Source organism: Nomascus leucogenys, chromosome 15 (assembly GCF_006542625.1).
Source record: "Nomascus leucogenys isolate Asia chromosome 15, Asia_NLE_v1, whole genome shotgun sequence".
NCBI classification, from domain to species: Eukaryota; Metazoa; Chordata; class Mammalia; order Primates; family Hylobatidae; genus Nomascus; species Nomascus leucogenys.
The window spans coordinates 57,830,989-57,855,507 of NC_044395.1; the positions used below are offsets into that span (position 1 = coordinate 57,830,989).

Sequence of the window (24,519 nt, forward strand, 5' to 3'; positions counted from 1 at the left end):
CTTCTGCACTCCACGCCAGCTGCCAAGCTGCCAGTCCACCTGTGTCTTCATCGCAGTTCCTTGTCACTGAGAGCTCGTGGGAGGCTCAGGCAGGGCTCATGGTGCTCAGCAGAATCCCATCCCATGCCTTGAGGGAAGCATTAGGGGCTTCACACTGCTGGGGTGGCCATCTTTGTGTGGGGTAAGAGGAGCTCTTCTGGGCAAACCTCATGGGACAGATGGGCATCTGTGGGAGTGGGGTATGGGGAGGCAGGTAGATGGGGTGTTGTAATGGAAAGATTCTTGGACTCTTGTGGTTTAATAGAAACACCAGTTCAAGTGGTCTGTCATTTACTAAACATGTGACCTTGAGCAAGTCACTTATTTGCCTGAGCTTCAGTTTCCTCATCCGCAATAATAACGATAATCATTAGTGTTCGTATAGCATGTTTGTTTTAAAACTTTTTGTCAAAAGCATTCACATTTAATTCCCACAGAGATCCTGTAAGATAAGTATAATTATTTTATAATTATTCTAGATGTAAAAACTAGAATTGGTGCAAAGGATTACACTAACTAAGTGATTTGGCCAGAGCCACACAGCCAGTAAATGGTAGAGTCTGGGATATGAGCCCAGGTCTGTGACTCCAGGGCTCTTGCTATCTCCATAAGCTTCCCCACCTGACTTACCCCAAGGTTGCAAGGCCCTGAAGGAGATGTGGGTGTGAAATTCTATTGTACAATGAGACATGGATATTTCCTATCAATGATGGAAATGGTGGTGGCATTGGGTTTGCTATTCTTGAATGGGATATCCATAGGCCCATGTTCTGAATGTCTTAGAAATATTTCTAACATGCCATGGACATTGTCAGCCAAGAGTGGCACAGACTCACAAAAATTGGCACCCAGAAAGATGTCTGAGCTAATAACCCAGCCTGGTTGTCATTCTGGGCAGTGCGGCGTTCCCTTCTCCTGCATCTGCTATGGCCTGCTTTCTCTCTCTGTGACCCTTCAGTCAGCACATTGGCAATAGCTGCCTCTAACTTTCACTGCTTACATCTTCTTTTCTCTCAGTTGACTTTTGGGTCATAGCATCTGAGCCTCTCTGCCCTTGCAATAATTTGCCTTCCAGCCACCAGTTTGTTTAACAGGGTGGCATATACTTGGTCAGAGTATCTACTCATGACCTCTGAAATGAGGATCCTGAGGGCCAAAGTCAACTCTTGGCCTCTGGTCATCTTTAAGGGAAGTGGGAACTGGGATCATTTCCACACAGAACCCCTGCCCACTATTTTGAGGGACAAAGCCAGTCCTCTCATTTGCAAAGATTTTAAGTCTTAAAATGCTAAATAATGCACACTTTCTTTGCCTCTTAATAGGATATGGAGGGAGGAATCATGAATAGGACCATGGGAAGAGCTCTGGGTTAGAAGTCAGAAGCCCTGAGTTCAAGTCCAGCTGCAGCCACTGACCTGTGGTATCACCTTAAGCAAATCCCTTGAACACACTTTCTTGGAGTCCTTTTCCTCCTCTTAAAAAGGAGAATATTGAGCTAGATTCTCTCTAAGGTGCATTCTAATTTGTAAGTTCTACATATGAAAATAGTAACAGAATCATGTAAGTAACCAGATGGCTCTTTGGAATGTCACATTGGCTCTGTCCATGGTCCTGCCTTTTGGCTTGTGGGGCCCATGTCAGCTTCTAGTGTCAGATGCCATGGGTTAATACCATAACGTGAAGACTGTCTTTAGATCAGCATGTACAAATGTAGATTTAAAATATGCTTAACCCTCAAGGAACTGGTAAAGGATCGCATTTGGCAAAACGTATTTTCTTCCCTCTATGATCTCTATCAGACATTCTTTAAACAGGAGTCGGATCTATCTGAAATCTCTCACTCTAATGAAATTAGTCTGTGGGTTGTTTAGGTTTTGTTTTGTTTTTGTAAGGAACAGGAGGTGCAGATAAGAGATAAAATAAAATTGCACCAGATTATTGGTTTATTTTAATTGGAGTATTTTTGCTTAAAGGGATTATCTGTCATTACTGATGCAAATGGAAATCCTGTTTGCAAAGGCCTTCAGTGCAGCACTGTGCTGCAAAGTGGTCAGCATCAAGAAGCAATCACTGTGACAAAAAAAAATAGATCAGACTGGAAACCAGAGGACAAAGCTTCCTATAGTTTATGTGAGACCACAATGTTCTTCATTTATTTTGCCCTGGTCAAACCAATGTCTACTCAGTTTATGTTTTTCATTGTGATGTTAAAAACGCATTTCCCTAGATATATCTAGGGAGTCCTTAACTCTGATGTGAGCACATATTTCTCGTCCCTTCAGAGGGTATTCAAGAAGACAGCTGATTCCAGAATTAAGATTAGAGTCTCTGCTTCACAATGATGGAGAAAGCAATGTGGTGTGATAGAAAGGGGTAAATGGGCCTTGGAGCCGGACAATATAGGATGTTAATCCTGACCCTGCTTTATATTGGCTCTGTTAACTTATGACACTTACTGCATCTCCCTTGACCTTCCTCATCTGTAGAACAAGGATAACAATATCTATCCATTCAAAGCTTAATGTTGAAGTGGCACTCAACAAATATTAGTTCTCTTCTTCTTATCCACTCAAATCCCAAGCCATTCCATATTAGTTACTAAAATCCCAGAAGTCCAGACTAATTAACATTCTCCCCCTGCCACAGATTCTGCAAAGGTTTGAGGTATTTTTGAATATTTTTAAGAATATATATTTCTTATTTATATGAATTACAGATATGAAAATTCAAGAATTGTAAATGTTTATCATGTCTTTGAGAATAACATGAAACTGCAGTTCATACTATATTTTCCAAATGGCTGTAACCATTCCAGGGTTGTGATGGGACAGAAACCAAATACAGCAGCTTTTCAAACTAAAGCCACAAGAACTTGTGTTACACATTAATGGGGAAGGGAAAAAAACATTGAATAAACAAGCATTTCTGATGGTTGAATTGGTGGGCTTAGGATAGCATTTTCTTCTTTCTGCAGTGAAATAAAAAATTGCCCATTAGTTTGAACCATGCAAATTGCTGTGCGCAGGATCAGCTGGGCTCTCCAAAACGGAACAGCTTATTTTGATAACCAAATAAATTTCAACCAGTTGCTAAGGAAACTAAAGAATTCCTCATGCAAGTTATTGCATTGAAAAGAACCAAAAAGATGGAGGGAGAGAAAGAACATTAGCTGACTAGGAATTTAGAACCTATATAGATGGATCTCAGTTCAAGAAAGTAAAGGCTGTGATTGAGAAGTGCATGAAATTTCAGTTCTTCCAAATCTTGCTTTTTAACTGAGCTATCCATTTTAGCAATTCATTAAGAAATTTCTTTTATAGACATGATTGCATATTGGCACAGCATTGCTATAGGAAGCCTGAATCTATCTAGCTTTACAAAGCAAAGGACTATTACCAGTAAAATCTGCCCTGTGAAGCCTAATCTTGCTGTAGGGGAGCCCTAATTGTGACCTAAGCTTTTTGCAGTGTTTGTTGTCTCTGGGGGCACCCAGTGATTGTATAGTGTCCTTCTCATGAATGTCCTGAGACCCTGACTGTTGCCCTTTAACTTTTGGACCTGTTTGTAGGTTCCTAATTCATACAAATGATATTTTTGTACCCTAGGATGCCAGGAAGTTTTTTAATGGGCCTTGAATCTACCTGGTTAAGCTCTGATATTTAGCCTGCTGGGGCTAGGAATCCTATTGGACTCTTGCTCTTTAAGAAGGTCAATGCACCCTACCACCACTGAGAATGTCTTTGTAGTGTTTTAATTAATCATTCATCAATTTGATCTCTTCAGAAGCCATATTTTAATAAATAAAGAGGGATCCCAAAATGGTTTCTTAAGCCTTCTGAACCTCCATATACAGATATTAATGTTGCCGTGAGAATTAACCGAACTGATACACATGAAGGTACCTGCCACTGTGCTTGGAGCTCATCAGGTGGAAGCCAATATGACTAGTAATACTAATACCTCTACCTTTATTGCTATTTCCACCATTAAAATCTATTACTATTTTTATCTTCCAGAGTGTAGGTAGGGATAAGAAGAATTGTATACACAAGACTTTTTGCCTCCAATTGCCTCTAGCCTCTCCTCTCCCTTATGATTCCACCACTGGTGGCTTTTGCTTCATGGTGGAGGATATTTTATATCCTAGTTCTCACAGCTTGGTGCTCAGAATTAAGGACAAAAAGTCTTATAGCATCTAGAAAGTGTAAGGCAATAAGGATTTTTAACAAGCAAGACGGAAGGCATTTCACTTTCCCAACCCTCAGCCCAGCCCATGTCATGACTCCTTCCCCTCAGGTAAAGGTGATCAGCAGGCTGTTAGCATTTCCCCCTCAACAGCTCCCAGCCTGTCCCTGTGGTGGGATTTGGAGACCACTGGTGACCAGAGGCCCTCAAAGTCCTGATAGAGGGTATGCCCTAGAGTAGAGTTCACTGTTTTTTTTTTCTTTCAGCATATACACACTCAAGACAATTTCTCCCTCCCATTCATCCCATCTAGGTGAAATATTAAAGTGCTAGAAAAGTCCCCTTTTGTCACCTTCTCTGGGGTAAGAGCCAACTTATTTATGCATAAGGCCTGCAGACCTCTGACTTATAAGGCTGCAAAACCTAGCTGATACAGTCACTGTCTCCTAAAAATACGCTCATTGAGGGAGAAAATGAACTGTGCAGGGTTATCCGGCAGCATGCTAAAATGGGGGAGCAGTTTTCCATTATTTATTTTCAGACATGGGAATTATTTGAATTCAGACAATTCTCAAATCCCATCAGCTCAGACTGCCACCTACTCACAAAGGAAACACATCCTTGGAACTAGCAGTGTTGCACTTATTTCTTTTTAGTTTCTAGGAGGAAAAGGCTCAGAAGGCATCTGCTTTGTTTCATTCTCCCTCTTAGTTCTGCCTCCCTAGCAAAATTAAAAGCTGATGGCAGACTATTTCCTCCTGGAATATAGAATGGCTGTGGTATTGGGAACCCAAAAATCAGATAAGAAAGAATGTAAATAATTCTCTTCCATCTCAATGCATTGTGAATTTGGGTTCTGTCTTTGAACTTTGTGAATCACAGCGTGGTTGTTTGTGTATCTATATTTTTCAAGGTAAAAGTCTGAAGCACATTCCTTCCATAAAGGAATTCAAAAGCAAACTCTTTCCCATGCTAATGACAGAATACTAGTGGTACTTTTATTGATAGTGCATATTTTAACTTTTTTGTTGGCATATTTTTAATTAAAATAACATTTAACTTTTTGAAGCTAAAAACCTGATGTTTCTGCCTAGGAGTTTATAAGGGAGTGATAAACTCCCTTATATGTGATATGGAGAAGTTTAACATTTAAATTGAATTTTATTATTTAAAACAGTAAAATATTTTATGACTACAACAATGCCCTGCCAGGCTTCATTTCAGCATCAAATGTGCTTTGTAAGGAGTCTTAACAAAGCTAGGGGGAAAGAAAAACATTTTAATTTCCTATTCCCCAAATGCTGTTTACAAAAAGTTCCAAAGTGTGTTTTCTTTACAAATGAATTCTTGTTCTCTGAAGTGTCTCTTCAAATATCTCTAACATCTCAAAAAAAAAAAAAAACAACCCTTGGAACCAGGATACCCAGGAAGTCCTTCATAACAACAAATAAAATGCAGCCTGTTGACTTGATGCTGGTCTTTCAGTGTGCTAAGGGTGGTCTTCCTAACATCCCTAGAGTCTCTCCTGTTCCTTCTCAACTCTTCAGGAGGCTGATGTCTGGCAGGAAGTTAGGGTTTGTATTTTTCACATATGAGTGTGTTTAATTACTAAATAGAGGGAGTTTGATAAGCTGCCTTCCTTCCTTGCATTTGTGGTGCCCCCAGAGAGCTGTCACCCTCCTGATGGGTATAGAAATGGCCAAGAGACTTTACTCATGACACCCCGCATGGATGCTTGGCACAGGGTTGGGAGCCTGGGTGGAATTTCCAAGTATGGCATAGGCTTGATGTGTGAACTTGGGAAATTCCCTCAGCTTGACCCATTTTAGCACAGAAATTATATTTACCCTCATCCAAAGACAAAGGAACATTTTACAGAAATATTTCCTCTTTTCAGAAGTACCTTTACCTCATCTTCCCCAGCCCCTAACCCTGCCCTAAGCACAACCCCCCATCCACATATCAGCCTCAGAATTTGGCTTCCAATGTATACACAAATTAGTGAACTTTTTAAATACCTTACTCTACCAAGTCATGCTTCCCACTGCTGGGGGACTCATTCTGAGTTGGAAAATTAATAACACTTCGTTCCCCCTATCCTTTCTATTTTACCATGAGCCCCTTAACACACCAAATCACAGAGCTATTTTCATGTGACCACAAATGATTATTTTTAGGATCAAAATATATCTTAACAAGCTGTGGAATTATGCAGTAAACAGATGGCCCTTGGGGAGGACCCATACTGCTTTGGAAGAATGCATATTTTTAGCAGAATAATTTGAGCATCGCTGAGGGGAAAAAAAAAAGTTCTGGACCTTTTTACTCCTCCATGTGGGGAGGGCCGGGATGGGGAGAAAGCTGACAGCAGAACATTGTACAGAAGGATGTGAGGCTAAGGAGAGTCCTGGGTGTTCAGATGCCCTGGTTTCTCATTTCCCATGTGGCTAACCAAGATGTCTTTGTCTTCCCTTCCCTGTGTCTTGGTAGGAAAGCCCAGTAGTTTCTTTCCAGAGGACAGTTTCATAGATTCTGGAGAAATTGATGTGGGGAGGCGAGCTTCCCAGAAGATTCCTCCTGGCACTTTCTGGAGATCTCAAGTGTTCATAGACCATCCTGTGCATCTGAAATTCAATGTGTCTCTGGGAAAGGCAGCCCTGGTTGGCATTTATGGCAGAAAAGGCCTCCCTCCTTCACATACACAGGTAAACAGAACCCCATATACCCTGTTGATCTGCATGGGCTCCTACCTCAAATCTTAACCCAAAGTTAAGAAGCCCAATCCAGAGCCTTAAGCCTGGAGGGACATTTATATATTTTATAGCCCATTCATCCATGTACTCCCTCTCAGACCCGCCCTTTCAGATGAGTAAGGTTATATCACTGGGGCTTTTTAAGAGGAAGGAATTCTAGGAAATCTCTTAACAGCCTTTCTGCTATTACTCAGTCTCCTAAGTTAAATTACCCAGGAAATGTGATCTAGAGAAAAAAGCATGCAGTTTAGAAACAGACAGATCTGAGTTTGAATCCTCTTGTTATCAGCATTATAACCTTGGCTCCATCATGTAGCCTCTCAGAGCAAGTTTCCTCATCTATAAGATGCTGATAACAATACCCACTTGGCAGGGCTGTTGTGAAGAATAAAGAATAACATTTATAAGGCAGCTAGTGCAGGACCTGGCTCAGAATAAATGTTTCTTCCCTAGTCTTTCTCATTCCTTCTCTCCTTCAGGGTTGCACATTGACTCAAACACACGCACACCAGAAACACTGAAAAAACCTCGTCCAGGATGACTGACATATTACCAGTCATGATTAATAAAGAACAGACACTTGTGCAAGGTCCTGCCAGCTCTGGAATTGGAATAATGTAAATCATAGGCATTCATCAGGCATTCCTAGGCCAAATGCAGCCTTCCTAGCCCTAGTAGGTATTTAAGATTTTTAGTTAAAAGACAGGTATGTTTGCTAAAGAAGGAATCACAGGAGAAGAGCCTTGAGACCCTGTTGACTGCAGACTGGTGTGCTAGTCCTGGCCTGCGTATCTCCAGACAGTGTTTCATGAAATTGAATAAATATCTTGTTTGGTTTTTAAAGCTAGCTAGCTAGCTAGATAACTACCCAATTTGCTTGCTAATAGGCCAGTAGGACTTAACCACCTACTTGTTGTTAACACAGTGTAACTGACTTTTCTGGAGTCTCACACAAGCAGTCTCCGATCAATTGGCAATTGTATTTGACACAGCATGTAATTATTGATAGAGTTTTGAGCTAATCCAGTTTAGTTCCCCTAAATTTGCTCCCTGAAACTAGAACATTCAGAAAGAACCATTGACCAAAGGAAAATAGACATAAATCAAATTTTCATTTGCACATGACTGATGTTCCAATCACATCCAATGCTCCGATCCCAGTCCCAGCCACCCGCCTCTGCTCCCCTCCACCACCCCCCGAGATTCTTGTCATGACTTGCATGGAGTTCAACCAGTTGTAAAGTGGCTGTGTTTCTAACCACACACCCGGCATTGAAAAAAAGCATGGTTGTCCTGGTACAGACTCAGCCAGGAGAAGACTCCCCACCCACCAGTACAAAAAGAACTAAAACAAAATGAGACTAAAAAATAATCCTCTAATTATGCCTCACTCACAGGAGAACCAGGAGAATATCAGCATGAAAAAATGGGTCTGGGGAAGAGTGGAGTTGATTGATCAACCTTCCTGCACCCTTAGCCTCTTTGGGCCCTTTTTGCCTCTATTTGTGTTTCCCAATATCCTCTCCAGGAGAAGCCCCGGGAAGGACGCTGGTGCGTGGCGGAACAGACTCACTGCTAACTGTGCTTTCTTTGTCTTTCAGTTTGACTTTGTGGAGCTGCTGGATGGCAGGAGGCTCCTAACCCAGGAGGCGCGGAGCCTAGAGGGGACCCCGCGCCAGTCTCGGGGAGCTGTGCCCCCCTCCAGCCACGAGACAGGCTTCATCCAGTATTTGGATTCAGGAATCTGGCACCTGGCTTTTTACAATGACGGGAAGGAGTCAGAAGTGGTTTCCTTTCTCACCACTGCCATTGGTAAGGAAGCCGCACCCTCTGGGGGCTGTGGGATATTGTCTCTTTGGGTGGGAGGCCGCATGGAGATTCTGGGACTGACACTGACAAGGGGATATCAGAGCTGTGGATGGCCCTGGAGCTTGGCACGAGACCCTCCTGACTGGGCCTGCTACACAAGGAATCGCCCGCCATTCTGAGCTGGCATCTGAGCCCAGGGCTGTCGCCCGCTGCTTCTCTCCTGCTGTCTGTGGTTGGTGTGCAGTGCGTTTCAGGATGGGGGTGGAGTTGTGAGACAGGAATCCTGGACAAGCCACACAGAGGCAACATCTCTCTTCTTGGCACTTCTCTCCCACGTATGTGTCTTTAGAGTCTCACTTGGTTCACCTCACTGATTTGTGGTTTGGGTTTTGTTTTGGTTTCCATTCTTTTTTGTTTTGGAGCCAACAACCCCTGGCCAATGAGAAAGGAGGATACAGGCTTGAAGAGAGAGTAAGAACAGCAGTGCAAAAGGCTGGATGAACCATGCCATCAGTCAGACTGGGGTTTTGTTGAGAATAGAGATGTCCTAATCTCTGACAAAGAGTGGGCCCTGATGTGCTAAATAAATGAGTGCTAGCCGGGTGCGGTGGCTCACGCTTGTAATCCCAGCACTTTGGGAGGCCGAGGCGGACGGATCAAGAGGTCAGGAGATCGAGACCACGGTGAAACCCCATCTCTACTAAAAATACAAAAAAATTAGCCGGGCGTGGTGGCGGGCGCCTGTAGTCCCAGCTACTCGGAGAGGCTGAGGCAGGAGAATGGGGTGAACCCGGGAGGCGGAGCTTGCAGTGAGCCGAGATTGCACCACTGCACTCCAGCCTGGGTGACAGAGCGAGACTCCGTCTCAAAATAAATAAATAAATAAATAAATAAATAAATAAATAAATAAATAAGTGCTTAACACCTTCACTGTCCCTCGCAGTGGAAGAGGGCCTCAGCTCCCAGTTCACCCTGAGCCCCTGGGCCAACTCAGAAGCCTGCGGGTGTCTGGGAAGCCTGGCACCCTGTTTAAAGAGTTTCTCTTCTTTACCAATACATTCATTGCACAGAATGTGTCCACTTCTTAGACTGCCCTAATGTGCTGCAGGGCACGATGGTCTTGGTGGTTCGGGTCAGAAAACATTTTTTTCTGAGTTTATATTAGAAGCACTATGACATAGCCTGGAGATAAAAATTCCCTACAGGAAAATAAAAGTTATGGAAGAATATAACTCCATTAAACAGAACACCTGGGAATGGGGTTTCTGCTTAATCGACAGTTCTATGTGGTCTGGAGTTCACCTGAAAACTCTGTCTCAGTCGTTGGCTAGGAGTCTCTCTGACATGGAAAAATGGAGTTTGATAAAAATTTCTGAATCCAGGCTAGGTGTGGTGGCTCATACTATAATCTCAGCACTTTGGGAGGCAGAAGCAGGAGGATTGCTTGAGGCCAGGAGTTCAAGACCTGCCTGGGCAACATAGTAAGATCCTCATTTCTACAAAAAAAAATAATAATAATAAAATTATCCAGGTGTGATGGTGCATGCCTGCAGTCCCAGCTGCTCAGGAGGCTGAGGTGGGAGGATCCCTTGAGCCCAGGAGATTGAGGTTGCAGTGAGCTATGATCATACTACTGCACTCCAGCCTGGGTGACAGACTGAGACACTGTCTCAAACAAACAAACCCCAAGAAATCTCTGAATCTGGTACTAGGTTTCCAAAACTCTTACAAGACCCTGGTTCTTACTTTTTGTTTTTTAGACCAGGTCTTGCTCCGTTGCCTGGGCTGGAGTGCAGTGACTCAATCATAGCTCACTGCAACTTTGAACTCCTGGGCTCAGGTGATCCTCCTGCCTTGGCCTTCCAAATAGCTGGGACCACAGGCACACACCACCATGCCAAGCTAATTTTTGTATGTTTTGTAGAGACGAGGTTTCACCATGTTGCCTAGGCAGGTCAAACTCTTGGGCTCAAGTGAGCCAACCACTTTGACTTCCCCAAATGCTGAGGTTACAGGCATGAGCCACCATGCCCAGCCCCTGGTTCTTACTTCTAAACAACAGGAGTCATTTTCAGGCCATTTCCTGCTTACTTGAAATCTTGCCCTTTGTGTCGAGACAGAAAGTATCTTCCCATTAAATATAGGGTGTGGCTAAAAAGCTTCTGCTCTAAATACAGGCAGAATGGCAAAATGAAGGAGGTGGAGGCTTTCAGGCAACTAGCTCTGATGTAGAAATTACCACTTTGTACAGTCCTTGTTTTAGAGAGATGTCTCTCTGAGCCGCTGGACTCCAGATGCCTAGAGGGCAGGGGCTTTGACAGGATCTTGTCTGCCTCCTGGCACCCAGCCCAATGGGGTGCAGTGTCGCGCAGTGAATGAGGGAACGAGCTCCCCTGGCAGGATTGGTGACAGTGACTGCCAGGCAGTTGTGGTGCTGTTGGTTTCCTCCCTGGATACCTTCTTGTGAAATGTGGCAAGGATTGTGCTCCATTTTCAGTCTCCAGCACAAACTTGGGTTTTGACCTTGCACAAATCACTTGGGGTTCCCAGCTCTTAGTTTTTCAGGATTCTGGTATTTGAGGCTGCAGCTCAGAGTCACTGGTGACATTAAGGCTGACAGTATAGCCCATTCCCTGTCATCAGAGGCCCCAGTCTGGCCCTCATGCTGTTAGGCTGTCACTTGGCAGGGTTTAGGAGGCTACAGGCCCTGATTCTTTTTTCTCTCTGGATAGGATGGTGACAGTTTAGGGACATGATCATCAAGTCGTGGTGGTGCTTGAGTTACAGCTTCATGGTCTCGTGGCCTGATTTCCCTTAAACATAGTTTACAGAGAAGCATAGAGTAGTGCTTGTTCAAAACTAATTCCTTATTTTTAATAACTTAGCATAAATATGAAAGGATATTAATACAAACCCCAGAAGAAAGCCACTTTTAATTAGGATACACATCTTAGAGGAATAAACCATAGATACAGTGAGGCATCTTTGCCAACCCTTGGCTTGTCAGAGCTTGCTAACCTGTCTTCTCATAATTAGGGAGATGGTCTTGCTTTTGCCTCTGGTTCTGCCATTCTCACCTAAATGTGGACACCTGTCTTCACTTCCTCTTAACCCTGTATTTTAGGGCCAATAGGTCATACTGTGCTTCTCAGACTTGAGTGAACCACCTGAGGGTCTTGATAGAATGCAAATTCTGCTTCAGCAGGTCTGGGTGGACCTTAGATTCAGCATTTCCAACCATCACCCAGTGATACCGAAGCTGCTGTGGACCACGTTTTGAGTGGCAAGGGGTTAGATATAGTACTTTACAGATGGTTCTCAAACACTGTTGAATAAAAGAATCACCTGGGAAGCCAGGGGAAAATTCACATTCCTGGGCCTTTTCTCCAGAAAATATAACTCAGTAGGGCTGCAGTAAAGCCCAGGGGATCCTGATTCTGGTGTTCTGTCAAGGAAGCTTTGAAGACAGATGCCCTATGAGAACTACTTTCCATTGCTTCCTTCCCCACTGTCACATGTTAGCTCTGTGACCAGAGACAGTCATGCCACCTCTCTGAGCCTCATTCTTCTTGTCTGGAAAATGGAACAATAGTACTTTGCAATCCCCATTGTGAAGATTAAACAGAGAAATAGAAAGTGCTTAGCACAGGCTCTGGGCTACCACAAGCACTCAATAAATGGAAGCTGTTTTAATATTCTCTCCCATCCTCTTTCTCCTTCCACCTTTCTCTTGCTGGCTTTTTGACCTGTCTGTCTCCCTTCAAGCTACAGTGATGGTTTAATGAATACTGGTTTTTTTTCGCTAATACAAAAACAGACTGATTCTGATGTTGCTATTAATCCCTCTTTTCCCAAGAGTCCCTGGCATTGAGTCTCAGCTGTCTGTGATCATTACCTGTGAGCTATGAGTTGTAATTTGTCTTGGCAGGTTAATTAAAAGTTTAGGTCTTGTTTTAGTGAAGTCATTATGGTCCCAATATATAACTGTAACTCTCGGGTTTGCTTAACACACAAATTGGAATCTGGCCCTTCCTTCATTATATGTCAAAATGCAGATCTAGAATTTAAGAAGATGAGATGTCAGAATCCAGAGTATTTATGTCTGTTTGTAATTAACAGGAGAAATAATTGTGTTTCACAAATGGCTATATTGTGTACGTTTTTGCTTTTCCCTCCATTTAATGCAATCCAGCTGATGATTTTAAATGAAATGAGTTTAACTTTTGCCTTTAAAAAATCTAAAAGCACTTTACAAACCGTACACACAAATATATACGCACAGAGACCTGATGTTGACAGAGCTCCCAGTGAACTAGATGCGTTTACACACACACAACACACACACACACACACACACACACAGAGCACTGAAACCAAGCAAGTTTTAGAATAAAACATGGAAGCTTTTTTCAGAAACAACAGGCTTTCCCTGCAGGTGGAAATCCAGAATCCAAGGGTACTGACCCTGGTCCTGGCCTGGCTGAGGTGGGTTGCGTTGCTGACCCCAGATGTTGAATGAAGGAAGAGAGTGTATATCACTAGCTGAACTATAATTCACTCATTGCAGTTTGCAAAGGGTTTTCACATACATTCTTTAAGACTTGCAGTAATTCCATGAGATGATTATTCTTATTTTTATTATCACCTCCCTATTGCAGATGAGTAAATTAAGATTCAGGATTGTTAAAAGAAAAGTTAGGACATGAATTTGCATCTATCTGACTCCAAAGCTTATGATCCTCCTCCTTTAGCAATTTGCCTTCTTCCCAGGATCAAACCCCCGTTTTTGGTATCACTTACTTCTGTTTTCCATCTATTCATTCATTCATTCATTCATTCATTCAGCAAATATCAAGGCTCAGAAAGCTTGGCTGACTAGCCCGAAGTTAAGGTCAAAGCTAGGATGAAATTTGGTCTCCATATCCCACACTGTCCCCACAATACCACAATCTGTCACTATTTGTCACAGCTACTATTAAATATTTTTTCCATTTTTATTATATGGAATGTAATTTCCCCCTTTTTAACTTGCCTTCAATTATTAATAACCATATTACATCAACCCAAGAAGTTTTCTTGAGAAGTCATTAAGAAGACCATGAGGAAAGTCTCACATCTAAAACTTTAAAAGTAAAAATACCTTTGTATGCATTGCTTGCAACTCAAGACCTAACAAGTTCATTTTCATTCTTCAGATAGCATCTTATCTTTTCATTTTGGCTGATGTGAAGCATAGAGGACAGATCAGCCTGACATTGTGGCAATGTGAGCCAGACTGGAGCATAACAGAGGTGCCCTGCAGTGGATTTAGAAACCTAAAGAAAAGAAATGAGAATTGCTGTTAGAAAATGTAGAGACTGGGAATTTTTATGAGAAACTTGCTCTAGCCTCCCTGGTGCTCATTGAAGAGAAGAGTCATTTTGTTCGTATCCAGGTGGTTACTGTAAATCAGTCTGTTCTTTATGTCCAGGGATTAGAAGCAGATTTAGTTTCTTTCTTCCTTATATTCCTCCTTCCTTCCTTCCTCTTTGCTTTCCATTATCCAGCAAGTATTGCATCCTTGCTCTTTCCCTAGCTGAGGATACAGGGAAGGTATGACATGGTTCCTGGCAAAAGTAGCTCATAGTCCAGATTATGAGAAATGAAAGATTTATATAGTAAATAGCTCTAAGCCAAGGAAAAGAGTAAGAACGGTCACTCCTGGAGTCACTGGGCAAAGACCCATGAGGGTCGAAGGAAGGTGAGGACTTGCCTAGCTGGATGGGTCAGGGAGGGCTTTCTGGATGAAGTGACATTCAATTTGGACCTTAAAGAATGGGTGAAATTTTTACATTTAAAAAAGGAAAATGGGAGGGCAGGTGTTAAGGAAATTATTCCAGGTAGTAGGTACTACCAGCATGAGTGAAAGTTCGGTAGGCAGAAAATTAAGAGCTGGCTATAAGGAGCCAGCAATTCTGTTTGACTAGAGCCCAGGATGCCTTAAAGGGGAGAAATGAGTTATCAAGGAGAGCCTTAAATGCCATGCTAAGCAAAAAGTTTATTCTTTAAGTATTAGGCACTATGGCAGGCTTTTGAGCAAGGGAATAAAATGATTAGAGCTAGAAGGTCTATCTGATGAGACCTAGAACAAGAGCTCAAGAATTTATGTGGTCAAGGGAGGTTACTGGGATTGAACTTAGTGACTTCAGAAGAAAAAAAAAAAGGAGGGAGGGAAAGAGGGAGTGAAGAAGGACAAAGGACTTGTTCAATGATGCTAGTGGTGTTTTTCATTTGCTTTTCCTACAATCCATTCCTCTTTTGCTCTAGGTATGCCTTGATACTTCACCTAAGTTCCTATCTTCCAAAGGTCACCAAAATTGGGTCCTTCATGATTTTCCAAAAAACGCTGGCCTGTGCTATTTCTTTGTTTCTCTCACTTTGATTGGGTATTCGCCTCCGAGTGCATTTGCAAAGATCTGGAGAGAAAAATCTCTGACATTATATACCATAATTTGTGTAAAAACCTGCACTACTTCAATGAAGACACTAAGAAAAATGATTGAGGAGTGATTTTTGGTTTTTAGTAAGCCCCTTCTCTACCTCTCCTTATGTCCCCTTCCTCTGAATTATAAGATATAAATGCAGCAATGAAGAATTGAGGTCTCTTGGCAATAAATTAACCTTCTTTTAAATGACATTGGCAGCACTTTGTGAAATTTCTAATGGAAACACTTCGTTGGAAAAGCACCCTGTGAATTTACCTCTCCTTGATATAGTGATTTATTTGGAGCAATCTGGTATAAGTGGAATGAAATTGTAGGCCAAGGGAGCTCAAGTCAGCACATTGGAGACAGACTGTAGCCAAAATTCTGTTGAGTGGAAGAGAGCTAGGAGTATCAGAGAACTACATCTGCAGACTCAGACACTAGCCCTGCCAGTAGCTGTCTCTGCTCACTGAAGGGCAGGGCTCCCCACTGTCCCCACCCCCAGCATCTCTGCTGCCCTTAGGATCTTACCTTCGATTGCTGAACCTTCTGAATCTCTACCTGGAATTGCAAGGGCAGGAAAGAAGAAAAAGTAGCCCAAGGACACTGCAGGAACCAAGCAATGAAGGCTTGTCTCTCTGTGGGAAATACTTAGCAAGGCATTTGGTGTACAGAAAACCAAAATCCCCACTAGAGTAGCATTTAAGTGGAGTTTTGATGTTCTGGTTCATACTTTTTGTCTAGGAGATGGGCTGCTGTTTTTATGCTTGCTACCTTATGGTCATAAAATGGCAGCTATAGTTCCGGGGCTCATGTCTGCATGTCAGGCAGGAAAAATAAGAAAAGATAAGGAAGCAGGAAAGCAGAATTTTTCCTAAAACATTCAGCTTACATTTCTTTGGCAGAGCTGTGTCACTTGGACACTCAGAGCTATAAGGAAGTCTGAAGAAGGGGATATTTTTAGCTTGCTACATTGGTACTCTCAACAAAATTAGGGTTCTCTCAGAGAGAAGGGAAATGAGTATGGGGTAGGCACATAGCAGTGTCTGCCACAGACTTCATCAAGTCTGTTTGGTTCAACAAAGACCAACTGAGACCCCCTCTTACTGTGTGCCAGACCCTTGTCTGGACATCCAGTATAGCCAGGAGGCAGACATGGTACTTGGCCTTGAGGTTTCTCATGGGCTAGTAAGTTAGGGTAAGCGAAGCTGAGAAAAAGGAGAAGCTGCCCATGTAATTGAGGTGGAAGGAAAATGGCTTGTTTCAGTCTCTTTGTATCATCCAGGAACCATGGACGTTTTCCATTATGCCTTGAAGCACCTTGCATGATGCTTTAAGGGGGACAGACAGCAGGAGCAAGTCCAGAGTGGTAGACGCCGGTTGCAGACAGACCTAGACACTGCATCTGTTCATTTGTTCATTATTCAATCCGTGTTTACTCATTGCCTTTCGTGTGCCAGTTCTGAGCAGGCATGCACTGTCACTAGTATGTAAAATAGCCATGCTTTCTGCCTCCATGGTGTTCATAGACAGGTTTGAGGCAGTTCGAGATGGATTCTCAAGTTTAAATACAATCATCAAATATATATACACATATGTAAAGATAAATAATGATAAGTGGTAAACACACGTCCTAGTAAAGAAATCCAGAGAAACACATAGAAGCCTAATTCAGAAATGAGGCTCAGAGATCTAATGCTAATTGCCAAGATCTCATAAATAGGAAATAGCAGAGTTAGGTTAGCAATCCAAAACACACATTCTTACTCTTACATCTCGGTGACCAGGTCTAAATCCAAGTTTCTGGAGTGGTGACATCCATGTGTGTCTTTATACCCTCTCATAGTCAGAGAATCAGCAAGACAGATGGGGTCTTAGAGACCATGGCACTCACACCTCCTAGGTTCACAGTGTGCTGGCCACGTGCCTGCTGTCCCCTCATCTGACTTATTTATAGAACATCTCTAACCTGGTACTCACTCCTGCTGAAGGAACCCCTGCTCCTACCCTCCATTCAGATGTAGATTCTGATAGAAGACATTTTATCAGCAGTGGTTTAATTTTTATAACTGATGATTACATTTTTATTTTCTTTTAGCTCTTTTTTTTTTTTCTATCAGTTGCTAAAGGCAGTTGCTCATTCCCGTTTGCCAGCTGGCTTTTCCACTGACAGAACGGCAGCTTTGAGAGGGTTCTCACATAGTGATATTATTTTTTCTTTCCCTTTACAGCACCACTGATATGTAGGACATAATTAAATGTGAGGCCGCCTGTTCGGTAACACCCTCTTAGGAATAACCTAGCTGCAATTAACATGTGAATCTCTGCTGGAATTGGCACTGGTGGTCGATAGTTGAGGTTGTTGGAGGCAGGAGTACAGTTGGGGGTAGAGCTGACTGGATAGGTGGTGTGGTCCGAGGAAAGGACAAAGGCTTTGGAGTCAACCCAGCCTGGGTTTAGATGTGGGCTGTACTAGTTATCAGCTGTGGGATTTTGGATAAGTCTTACCCTCACCAAACTCATCTATCCTTGGGAATCAAACTTACTTTAGAGAATCTGACAATGATGTGAAAGCATAGGATTTGTGGTAGGTACTCAGTGTGTTTCTAAATGTGTCAAGTATTCAGCATTTGCTGAACATCTACTTTGCTGAGTGCTGGAGGCTTCACAGTGAATAAAACAGAAGCTTTGCCCTCAAAGAGCCTATAATCAATTGGGAGAACCAACCCTTTCATAAATAATTCCCGTATAATGTGGCCTGGGCCAACAAAGAGGTCTGTGGGAGCTCCATAGGAGCAGAGAGGAGGGCTGCTACCTCTGCCAGGCATGTAGAAGGAGGCTGTGAGGCAGAAAGGACGTATTTTGAGAAGAGTACTTAGTGAGCTGGAAAGCAGTGCACAAATATTATTAGCCACTTGGGGCCAGAGCAGAAGTGGGAATCCAGAAAGAAAAATACAAGAAAAGAGTCACCCTAAAAAGAAGAAATAAAGGAGTGTGTTAGTCTGCTAGGGCTGCCGTAACAAAATACCACAAACTGAGTGGTTTAAAACAGAAATTTATTTCTCACAGTTCTGAACACTGCACATCCGAGATCAAGGTACTGGCAGGGTTGGTTTCTGGTGAGGCCTCTCTTCCTGGCTGGCAACAGTCACCTTCTTGCTTTGTCCTCATCCTCATGTGGGCTTTTCTCTGTGTATGTATGGAGGGAAAGAGATCTCTGGTGTCTTTTCCTCGTATTTTTTTAGACGGAGTCTCGCTCTGTTACCAGGCTGGAGTGCAGTGGCATAATCTCGGTTCACTGCAACCTCCACCTCCCTGCTTCAAGCGATTCTCCTGCCTCAGCCTCCCAAGTAGCTGGGATTATAGGCACCCACCACCATGCCCAGCTAATTTTTTATTTTTAGTAGAGATGGTATTTTACCATGTTGACCAAGCTGGTCTTGAACTCCTGACCTCAAGTGATCCACCCACCTCGGCCTCCCAAAGTGCAGGGATTATAGGTGTGAGCTACTATGCCTGGCCTCTCTATGTTGCCCCCACTGGTTTTGAACTCCTGGCCTCAAGTGACCCTCCCACCTCAGCCTCCCAAAGTGCTGGGATTACAGGCAGGAGCCATCACACCTGGCCTACATAAACTATTTCAAACCTTTACAATAGGTATATGAAGTAAATATTTTCTGCCCACCCCCCTACCCCATAGGAAAATGAAGCTCAGAATATTTAAATGACTAAGCAGAAGTTAAATACCCAATTAGTGAAGGGGCTAGAGTTTGAATCCAGTTCTGTCTGACCCTAATATCTACACATTTCTCGCCATGCCCTCTCTCACGTATGCCCTTGTTGTGTGAGTGCCTGGTAAGTCCAGGAGACTGGAAGTAGGAGGAGTACATGAGAGGGTGGTACCCAGAGGAGAGCCTGGAAAATGAGGTCCAGGCCAGCCTGGGACAGGCTTTGTCCCTGTTGGCTAGCCAGCTTTGAAGTCTGGTTTTGAAAGCAGTGGGGAGCACAGGATGGTTTTTAAGTGAAGATGTAGCAAGAGTTGGGTCTTGTATAGATATCTTTGGCTGGCAGCGACATATATAAATGAGACAGGGAGACCAATTGGAAGACTGTTTCTGTAGCCGGTGGGATTAGATGAGAGAAGAGAACCTACACTAAAGCAAATGCCACTGCTTTTGTATAAAGGAGGGAAGACATTCCGGGACATTATAGGCTGGTTTTATTGACCACTTGTATTTTACCTGTAAGGGAGAGGCATTGAGTTTCAACCTTGGAGAATAGATGGATGGTGATATCACTAATTAAATTAGGAAATAAGGAGGGGAAGTTAGTTGTTGAGCTGCTAATAGAACTTCCCAGTGGAAGTTAGTTGTTGGCAGTTACTAATAGGCAGATGGATAAGTAGGTCTTGACTTGGGGATAGCTCTGAATTTGAGACAGATACCTGGTGGACAGCATGAGTGTGGGTGTGACAGAGGAGCAGGTGGAGGTTAGAGTACCTAAGGAGATGGATCAACCGAGAAGCAAGGAGTCAAGGATGGAGCCCCAATGTTCAGAAGACAGACAGGGGAAAAAGTAGAGAAAACTTAGGAAGATGATTACAAAGAAGCTGCTGGCATTGGTCATTAGGAGGTCACTGGCGCCCTCAATGGGAGCAGTTTCCACCCACTGGTGCAGGCAGAAGCAGGGTCACCACGAGTTCAGGAGTGAATGAGAGGCGTAGAGTAGAAACAGTTACTTCTAGACAGAGCAGGGAAGGAGACAGATGGGAGTAACCTGAGGAGGAGGCAGGTTCAAGTAAAGGTTTATGTAAGGTGGGGAAGCCTTGGACGTGCTGTCAGCTGTGGGAAAGGAGCCAGGGGGGAAGACTGGAGGCCCAGGAGAGAGGGGAGATGATTAATGGAAGAAGGTTAGAGGCATGGAATGGAGGGCAGAGGCAGAAGGAGGAGCCTAGGAAAGGAGGAGACACACCTCTTCCCGTGGGATGGGGAGAGGGCAAGGAAGATGAGATCAACCTGGAAGGTGGAGGGGAGTGGGATACAGGGTAGGGTTCACGCTGCTCTCAGGGTCAGCAGTGCTTTCCAGAAATGGATTGCCTGACAGAGTAAGCCACTTATGGCCTAAATTGTGTGTGTTCCCTTCTGTGTAAAGGCAGTCTCATGGTGGCACTAAATAGAATAGTGTGCAATATAACAATAAAGAGAGGCAGTGTGGCTTGGTGGTTAGAGAGTGGATTTGAAGCCAGATGCCTGGTTGAATACAGTCTCTGCCACTTTATAGCAGTGGGACTTTGGGCAAGACAGATAACCCATCAGTGCCTCAGTTTCCTTATCTGAAAAATGACAATAATATTAGTACCCAACTCATAAAGGTAATTATGAAGTTAAAATCAGTTAATTGTCAAATATGGAGAACAGTGCCTGACATGTAATAGGTGCTATATAAGTGTTCGCTATCATTATTGGCAGTAACATGCACTAACATTTTTGAGGGCTTACAGAGTCCCAGGAGCATGCTAAGTGTTATACCTGCATTACCTAACTTAAAGTTTGTAATAGACCTGGGAAAGCAGGAACAACTCTTATTTTCTTTATAGAGATGATGAAACAAGGTTCCGAGAAATTAACAAACTTGCCCAGTCACACATTGAGTAAGAGCAGGGCCAGAATTTGAATCTAAGCCAGTCTGCCTGAAGAATCATGCCCTATCTACACTGGCTTTCATTCCTGGGCCCCTCCCAAGTCAGTACCCAGTTCCTTAGTACCCACGTTTCCTTTCCTACTACAGTGGGAAGACAGTTCAGACTGAGGATGCTGCAGGGTGCGAGCTTTGTCACTCCCTGACACTTCTCTGGGCGAAGGGTATATACCAAGAATCTCTACTTGGGGAAAGAGCTCCTTTACAATCAAGCAAAGATTTAGTGATGGCAAATTTGAGGGATGTTAGGGCTGGTTTCTTGATGCTTAAACAGAGCAGAAGACTTTCTGTTGAAATGCCAGCACAATGAGTGTTATATGAAGGGTTATAACAAATTGTAAGCCAGAAACCTCTGAGCATCTGGTTTTAGTTTGAGTAGCTGCTTGTTCATGCCTTTATTTAAGCAATGCTCATGTTCTGGGCTAAAAGAAGCCCAGTTTGTTTCATTCCTGGTTCATATTACATGTCAGCCTGATTTTTTTTTAATTTTCATTTGTGTCATAGGCCAAGAGAGTCTAGTCAAGGTGCAAGGGATGGACTGTATAATTTTGAGAAAGTGAGAAAAAGCCCTGTGAACTAAAGCAGAAGGCTAATGTGATGTTTTTCACAAATAGAGTTTGAGTTTTCTCAAGCCTATAAATGCAAGCTATTCCTCGGAAAGGTTGCATTTGGGAGATTGTTCCACCATTATCTCTTTCTTTTAAGTGATGGGGGAAGAAAGTGAAATCTGTTGAGCTTCTTTTAGGTGCCAAATATTACACTAAGCATAATTTATTTACATTAACTTATTTTAATTCCCATAACCAACTCATGCAGTCAGAATTCCTATCTCCATTTTCCAGATTAGGCAGGGAGTTGTGTTGAAGGCAGGCAGAGGCAGAGTTAGGGACCCAGCAGGCATATCTGGTTCACATGTATTTTGCAAGCCCCCAACACTTTTGAATGCACCGTGCTGAGATCTGTCTTCTGTGTTCACTAAGTAGCAGAAACACCTCTGAGGACAATACGAAGTCATAGAAATACTGAAAATGAAAGACAGAAAAGAAACAGCATCATAAGAACATCAGCTTTTAGTCAAAAGTCAATATTATGGTTCCTGGTTAAATGTTAGAAAAATTATCTTTAAAATCACTAATAAAATAAGGTGCACCTATTAGTTAGCATTGTTTTAGAAGCTTTGTCCAAGATAAGATATGACATAGAAACAAGAGGCTGAGACAAAGTCATCATTATTTGTGAAGGGTGTGTTTGTATTCGTAGAGAAACAAAAACATTAATTGAAGAACTATTTTACTTAATAGGAATTCAGAACTTGTAAATGGGATACAAGATAGCTTTTCAAAAGTCAATAGATTTCCTATATACCTGCAACAACCACTTATGAAATATAATGAAAAATGTCCCAGTCAAAAAAAATCAATAAAAATTAAAGTATCATCTCTTAATGAGGACTACATATGACCTGTGTGACAAAAACTGCAAAATTTTATTGAGAGCTATAAAACAGGACATGAATAATTAGGAACTATAACATGTTCCTAGATGGGAAGGTGAAATACTCTAAATATATGTCAATTTATAAGTTTAATGGAATGTCAAACAGAATCCTAAAGGGAATTGAAGAGATTTGATTGCATGGCTAAAGACTTCATCTGGAATAATAAACAGATGAAAGTATGGAAGAAATTACAGGAAGAGGAATCATGAAAGGGTACTCATCTTTAAATATCTTAATATATCATAAATCCTTAATAAAAGAGAATAGGAGTCTAGCAGATTAGTGAAGTAAATTTGCCTACAAATATTACCAGTTACATGTAAAAATGCATTATTTGAAAAATAAATAATTACAAATTAATGGAGAAGAGAAGGCTGGATCAATCAATGTTTTTGCAATAACTTGGAAAAGCATCAACTGTAACCCGAGTCTGCAAAGTGGCATTCAGTGAGATGGATGTGGTTGATAAGACACAGAGAAGGAGTTTTAGCCTGCAGTGTTGGCCCACTATTTAACATTGGATGACTCTCTATAAAACTACAGGTTTATGGCTTCCCTTAAAAAATTAGAAGACCAAAATTCCTGTGGGAACAAGGCCCTGCCCCCTTTAGATGGAACTCATACTCTGTAATTCACCCATCTCCACCTCCTCCATTTTTCTTACGTGTACCTGGCCTGCTTTACTCCTTTAACTTACCTGCCTGCCCCCTAGAGGAATTTTCATTTTCAACCTCTGATTCAGACTTCACCTCATACCATATGCCAAAATAAATTTCAGATGGATTAAAGAGGTAAATATTTAAAAGTCAAGCTAAAAGAGGGTAAAACCCAATATTCACATATCTCTGGGTCGAAGAGGACTTTTAAGCACTAAAGTCACTGAAGAAACCACAAAGAAAAAGATTGACAAATGTTTACATAAATATGTAAAATTTCCACATGTCTTATAAAACTTACAAAATAAGAAAAATCATAGAGTAAGAAAATACATGCAGTAAACATAAGTGACCGAGAGTTAATATGTATATTACATTAAAGCTCAGATGCTGTGGGAGGAAAAAAAGCATTATGATCTTACAGGTAATGGCTAAAGCTTCCATGTAGAAAAGCTTTAAAAAATGTATAGTACGCAATAAACATACATGAAATATGTTTAACCACACTAATAATTGAAGCAGTACAAATTAAAATAATGGCGTATCTTTTTTTTAACCTAATGAGTTAGAATCCTTCAAGTTAATATCCAATCCCATTGAGGCTGCAGTGGAACTATACCAATATATATTACTAGTTGCATCATAAATCAGTACAACCCTTTGGGAAAGCAATTTGGCATTTTGTATTAAACCATAAAAATGCTCAGCTTCCGAGAGTATCTCTTAAAGAAATAAACCAGTACCTGAGAAAAGTTGCACACTTATCACAGCATTGTTTAAAATTGTGGCAATTTGGAAACAATCCAAATGTCTAATTATAAGAAAGCCTATAATAAAATATAGTATATCTACTTAATATTATATAGCCATTAAAAATTATTATAAAAGTCTGAACTATGGGAAAATGCTTATAATTTTCAGTCCAAGAAAAAGAAAACAGAAGTTATGTTTATAATATAAACACATGTATTAATAACAAGCTAATTTGCCTAATCCACATATTTAGAGGTAGAGTTTGAACTGGAATTCAAGTCTTTCAACTCTGAGACCACTGCTTTTTCCACCTGCCCACTTCCTTCCCTGGGAGCCCAGGCACCGTTTACAGGGTATGGTCAGGAGAGGGTTCATCAGGCTGATCATTGGATTCCAGTGTATCTTGCAAGCTGAGCCTAATGTGGTGCTTTAAAGATTCTAATGGGGATGTGAAAATGTATTAGTTTGTTTTCATGCTGCTCATAAAGACATACCTGAGACTGGGTAATTTATAAAGAAAAAGAGATTTAATGGACTCACAGTTCCACATGACTGCGGAGGCCTCAAAATCATGGTAGAAAGCAAACAGCACATCTTACCTGGCGGCACCCAAGAGAGAATGAGAATCAAGCCAAAGGGGAAACCCCTTATAAAATCATCAGCTC

The 24,519-nt window shown here is 42.1% G+C and overlaps 1 protein-coding gene across 1 annotated transcript in view; it reads left to right on the forward strand.

Moving 5' to 3' along the window:
- TENM4 (teneurin transmembrane protein 4) overlaps window positions 1-24,519 on the forward strand; it is a 416,745-nt gene that overhangs the window by 216,005 nt on the left and 176,221 nt on the right. Inside the window, exons 8-9 of the mRNA XM_030828936.1 lie at window positions 6,715-6,929; window positions 8,579-8,789. Coding sequence (XP_030684796.1) covers window positions 6,715-6,929; window positions 8,579-8,789 — 426 coding nt within the window. The remainder of the gene's footprint in view (window positions 1-6,714; window positions 6,930-8,578; window positions 8,790-24,519) is intronic.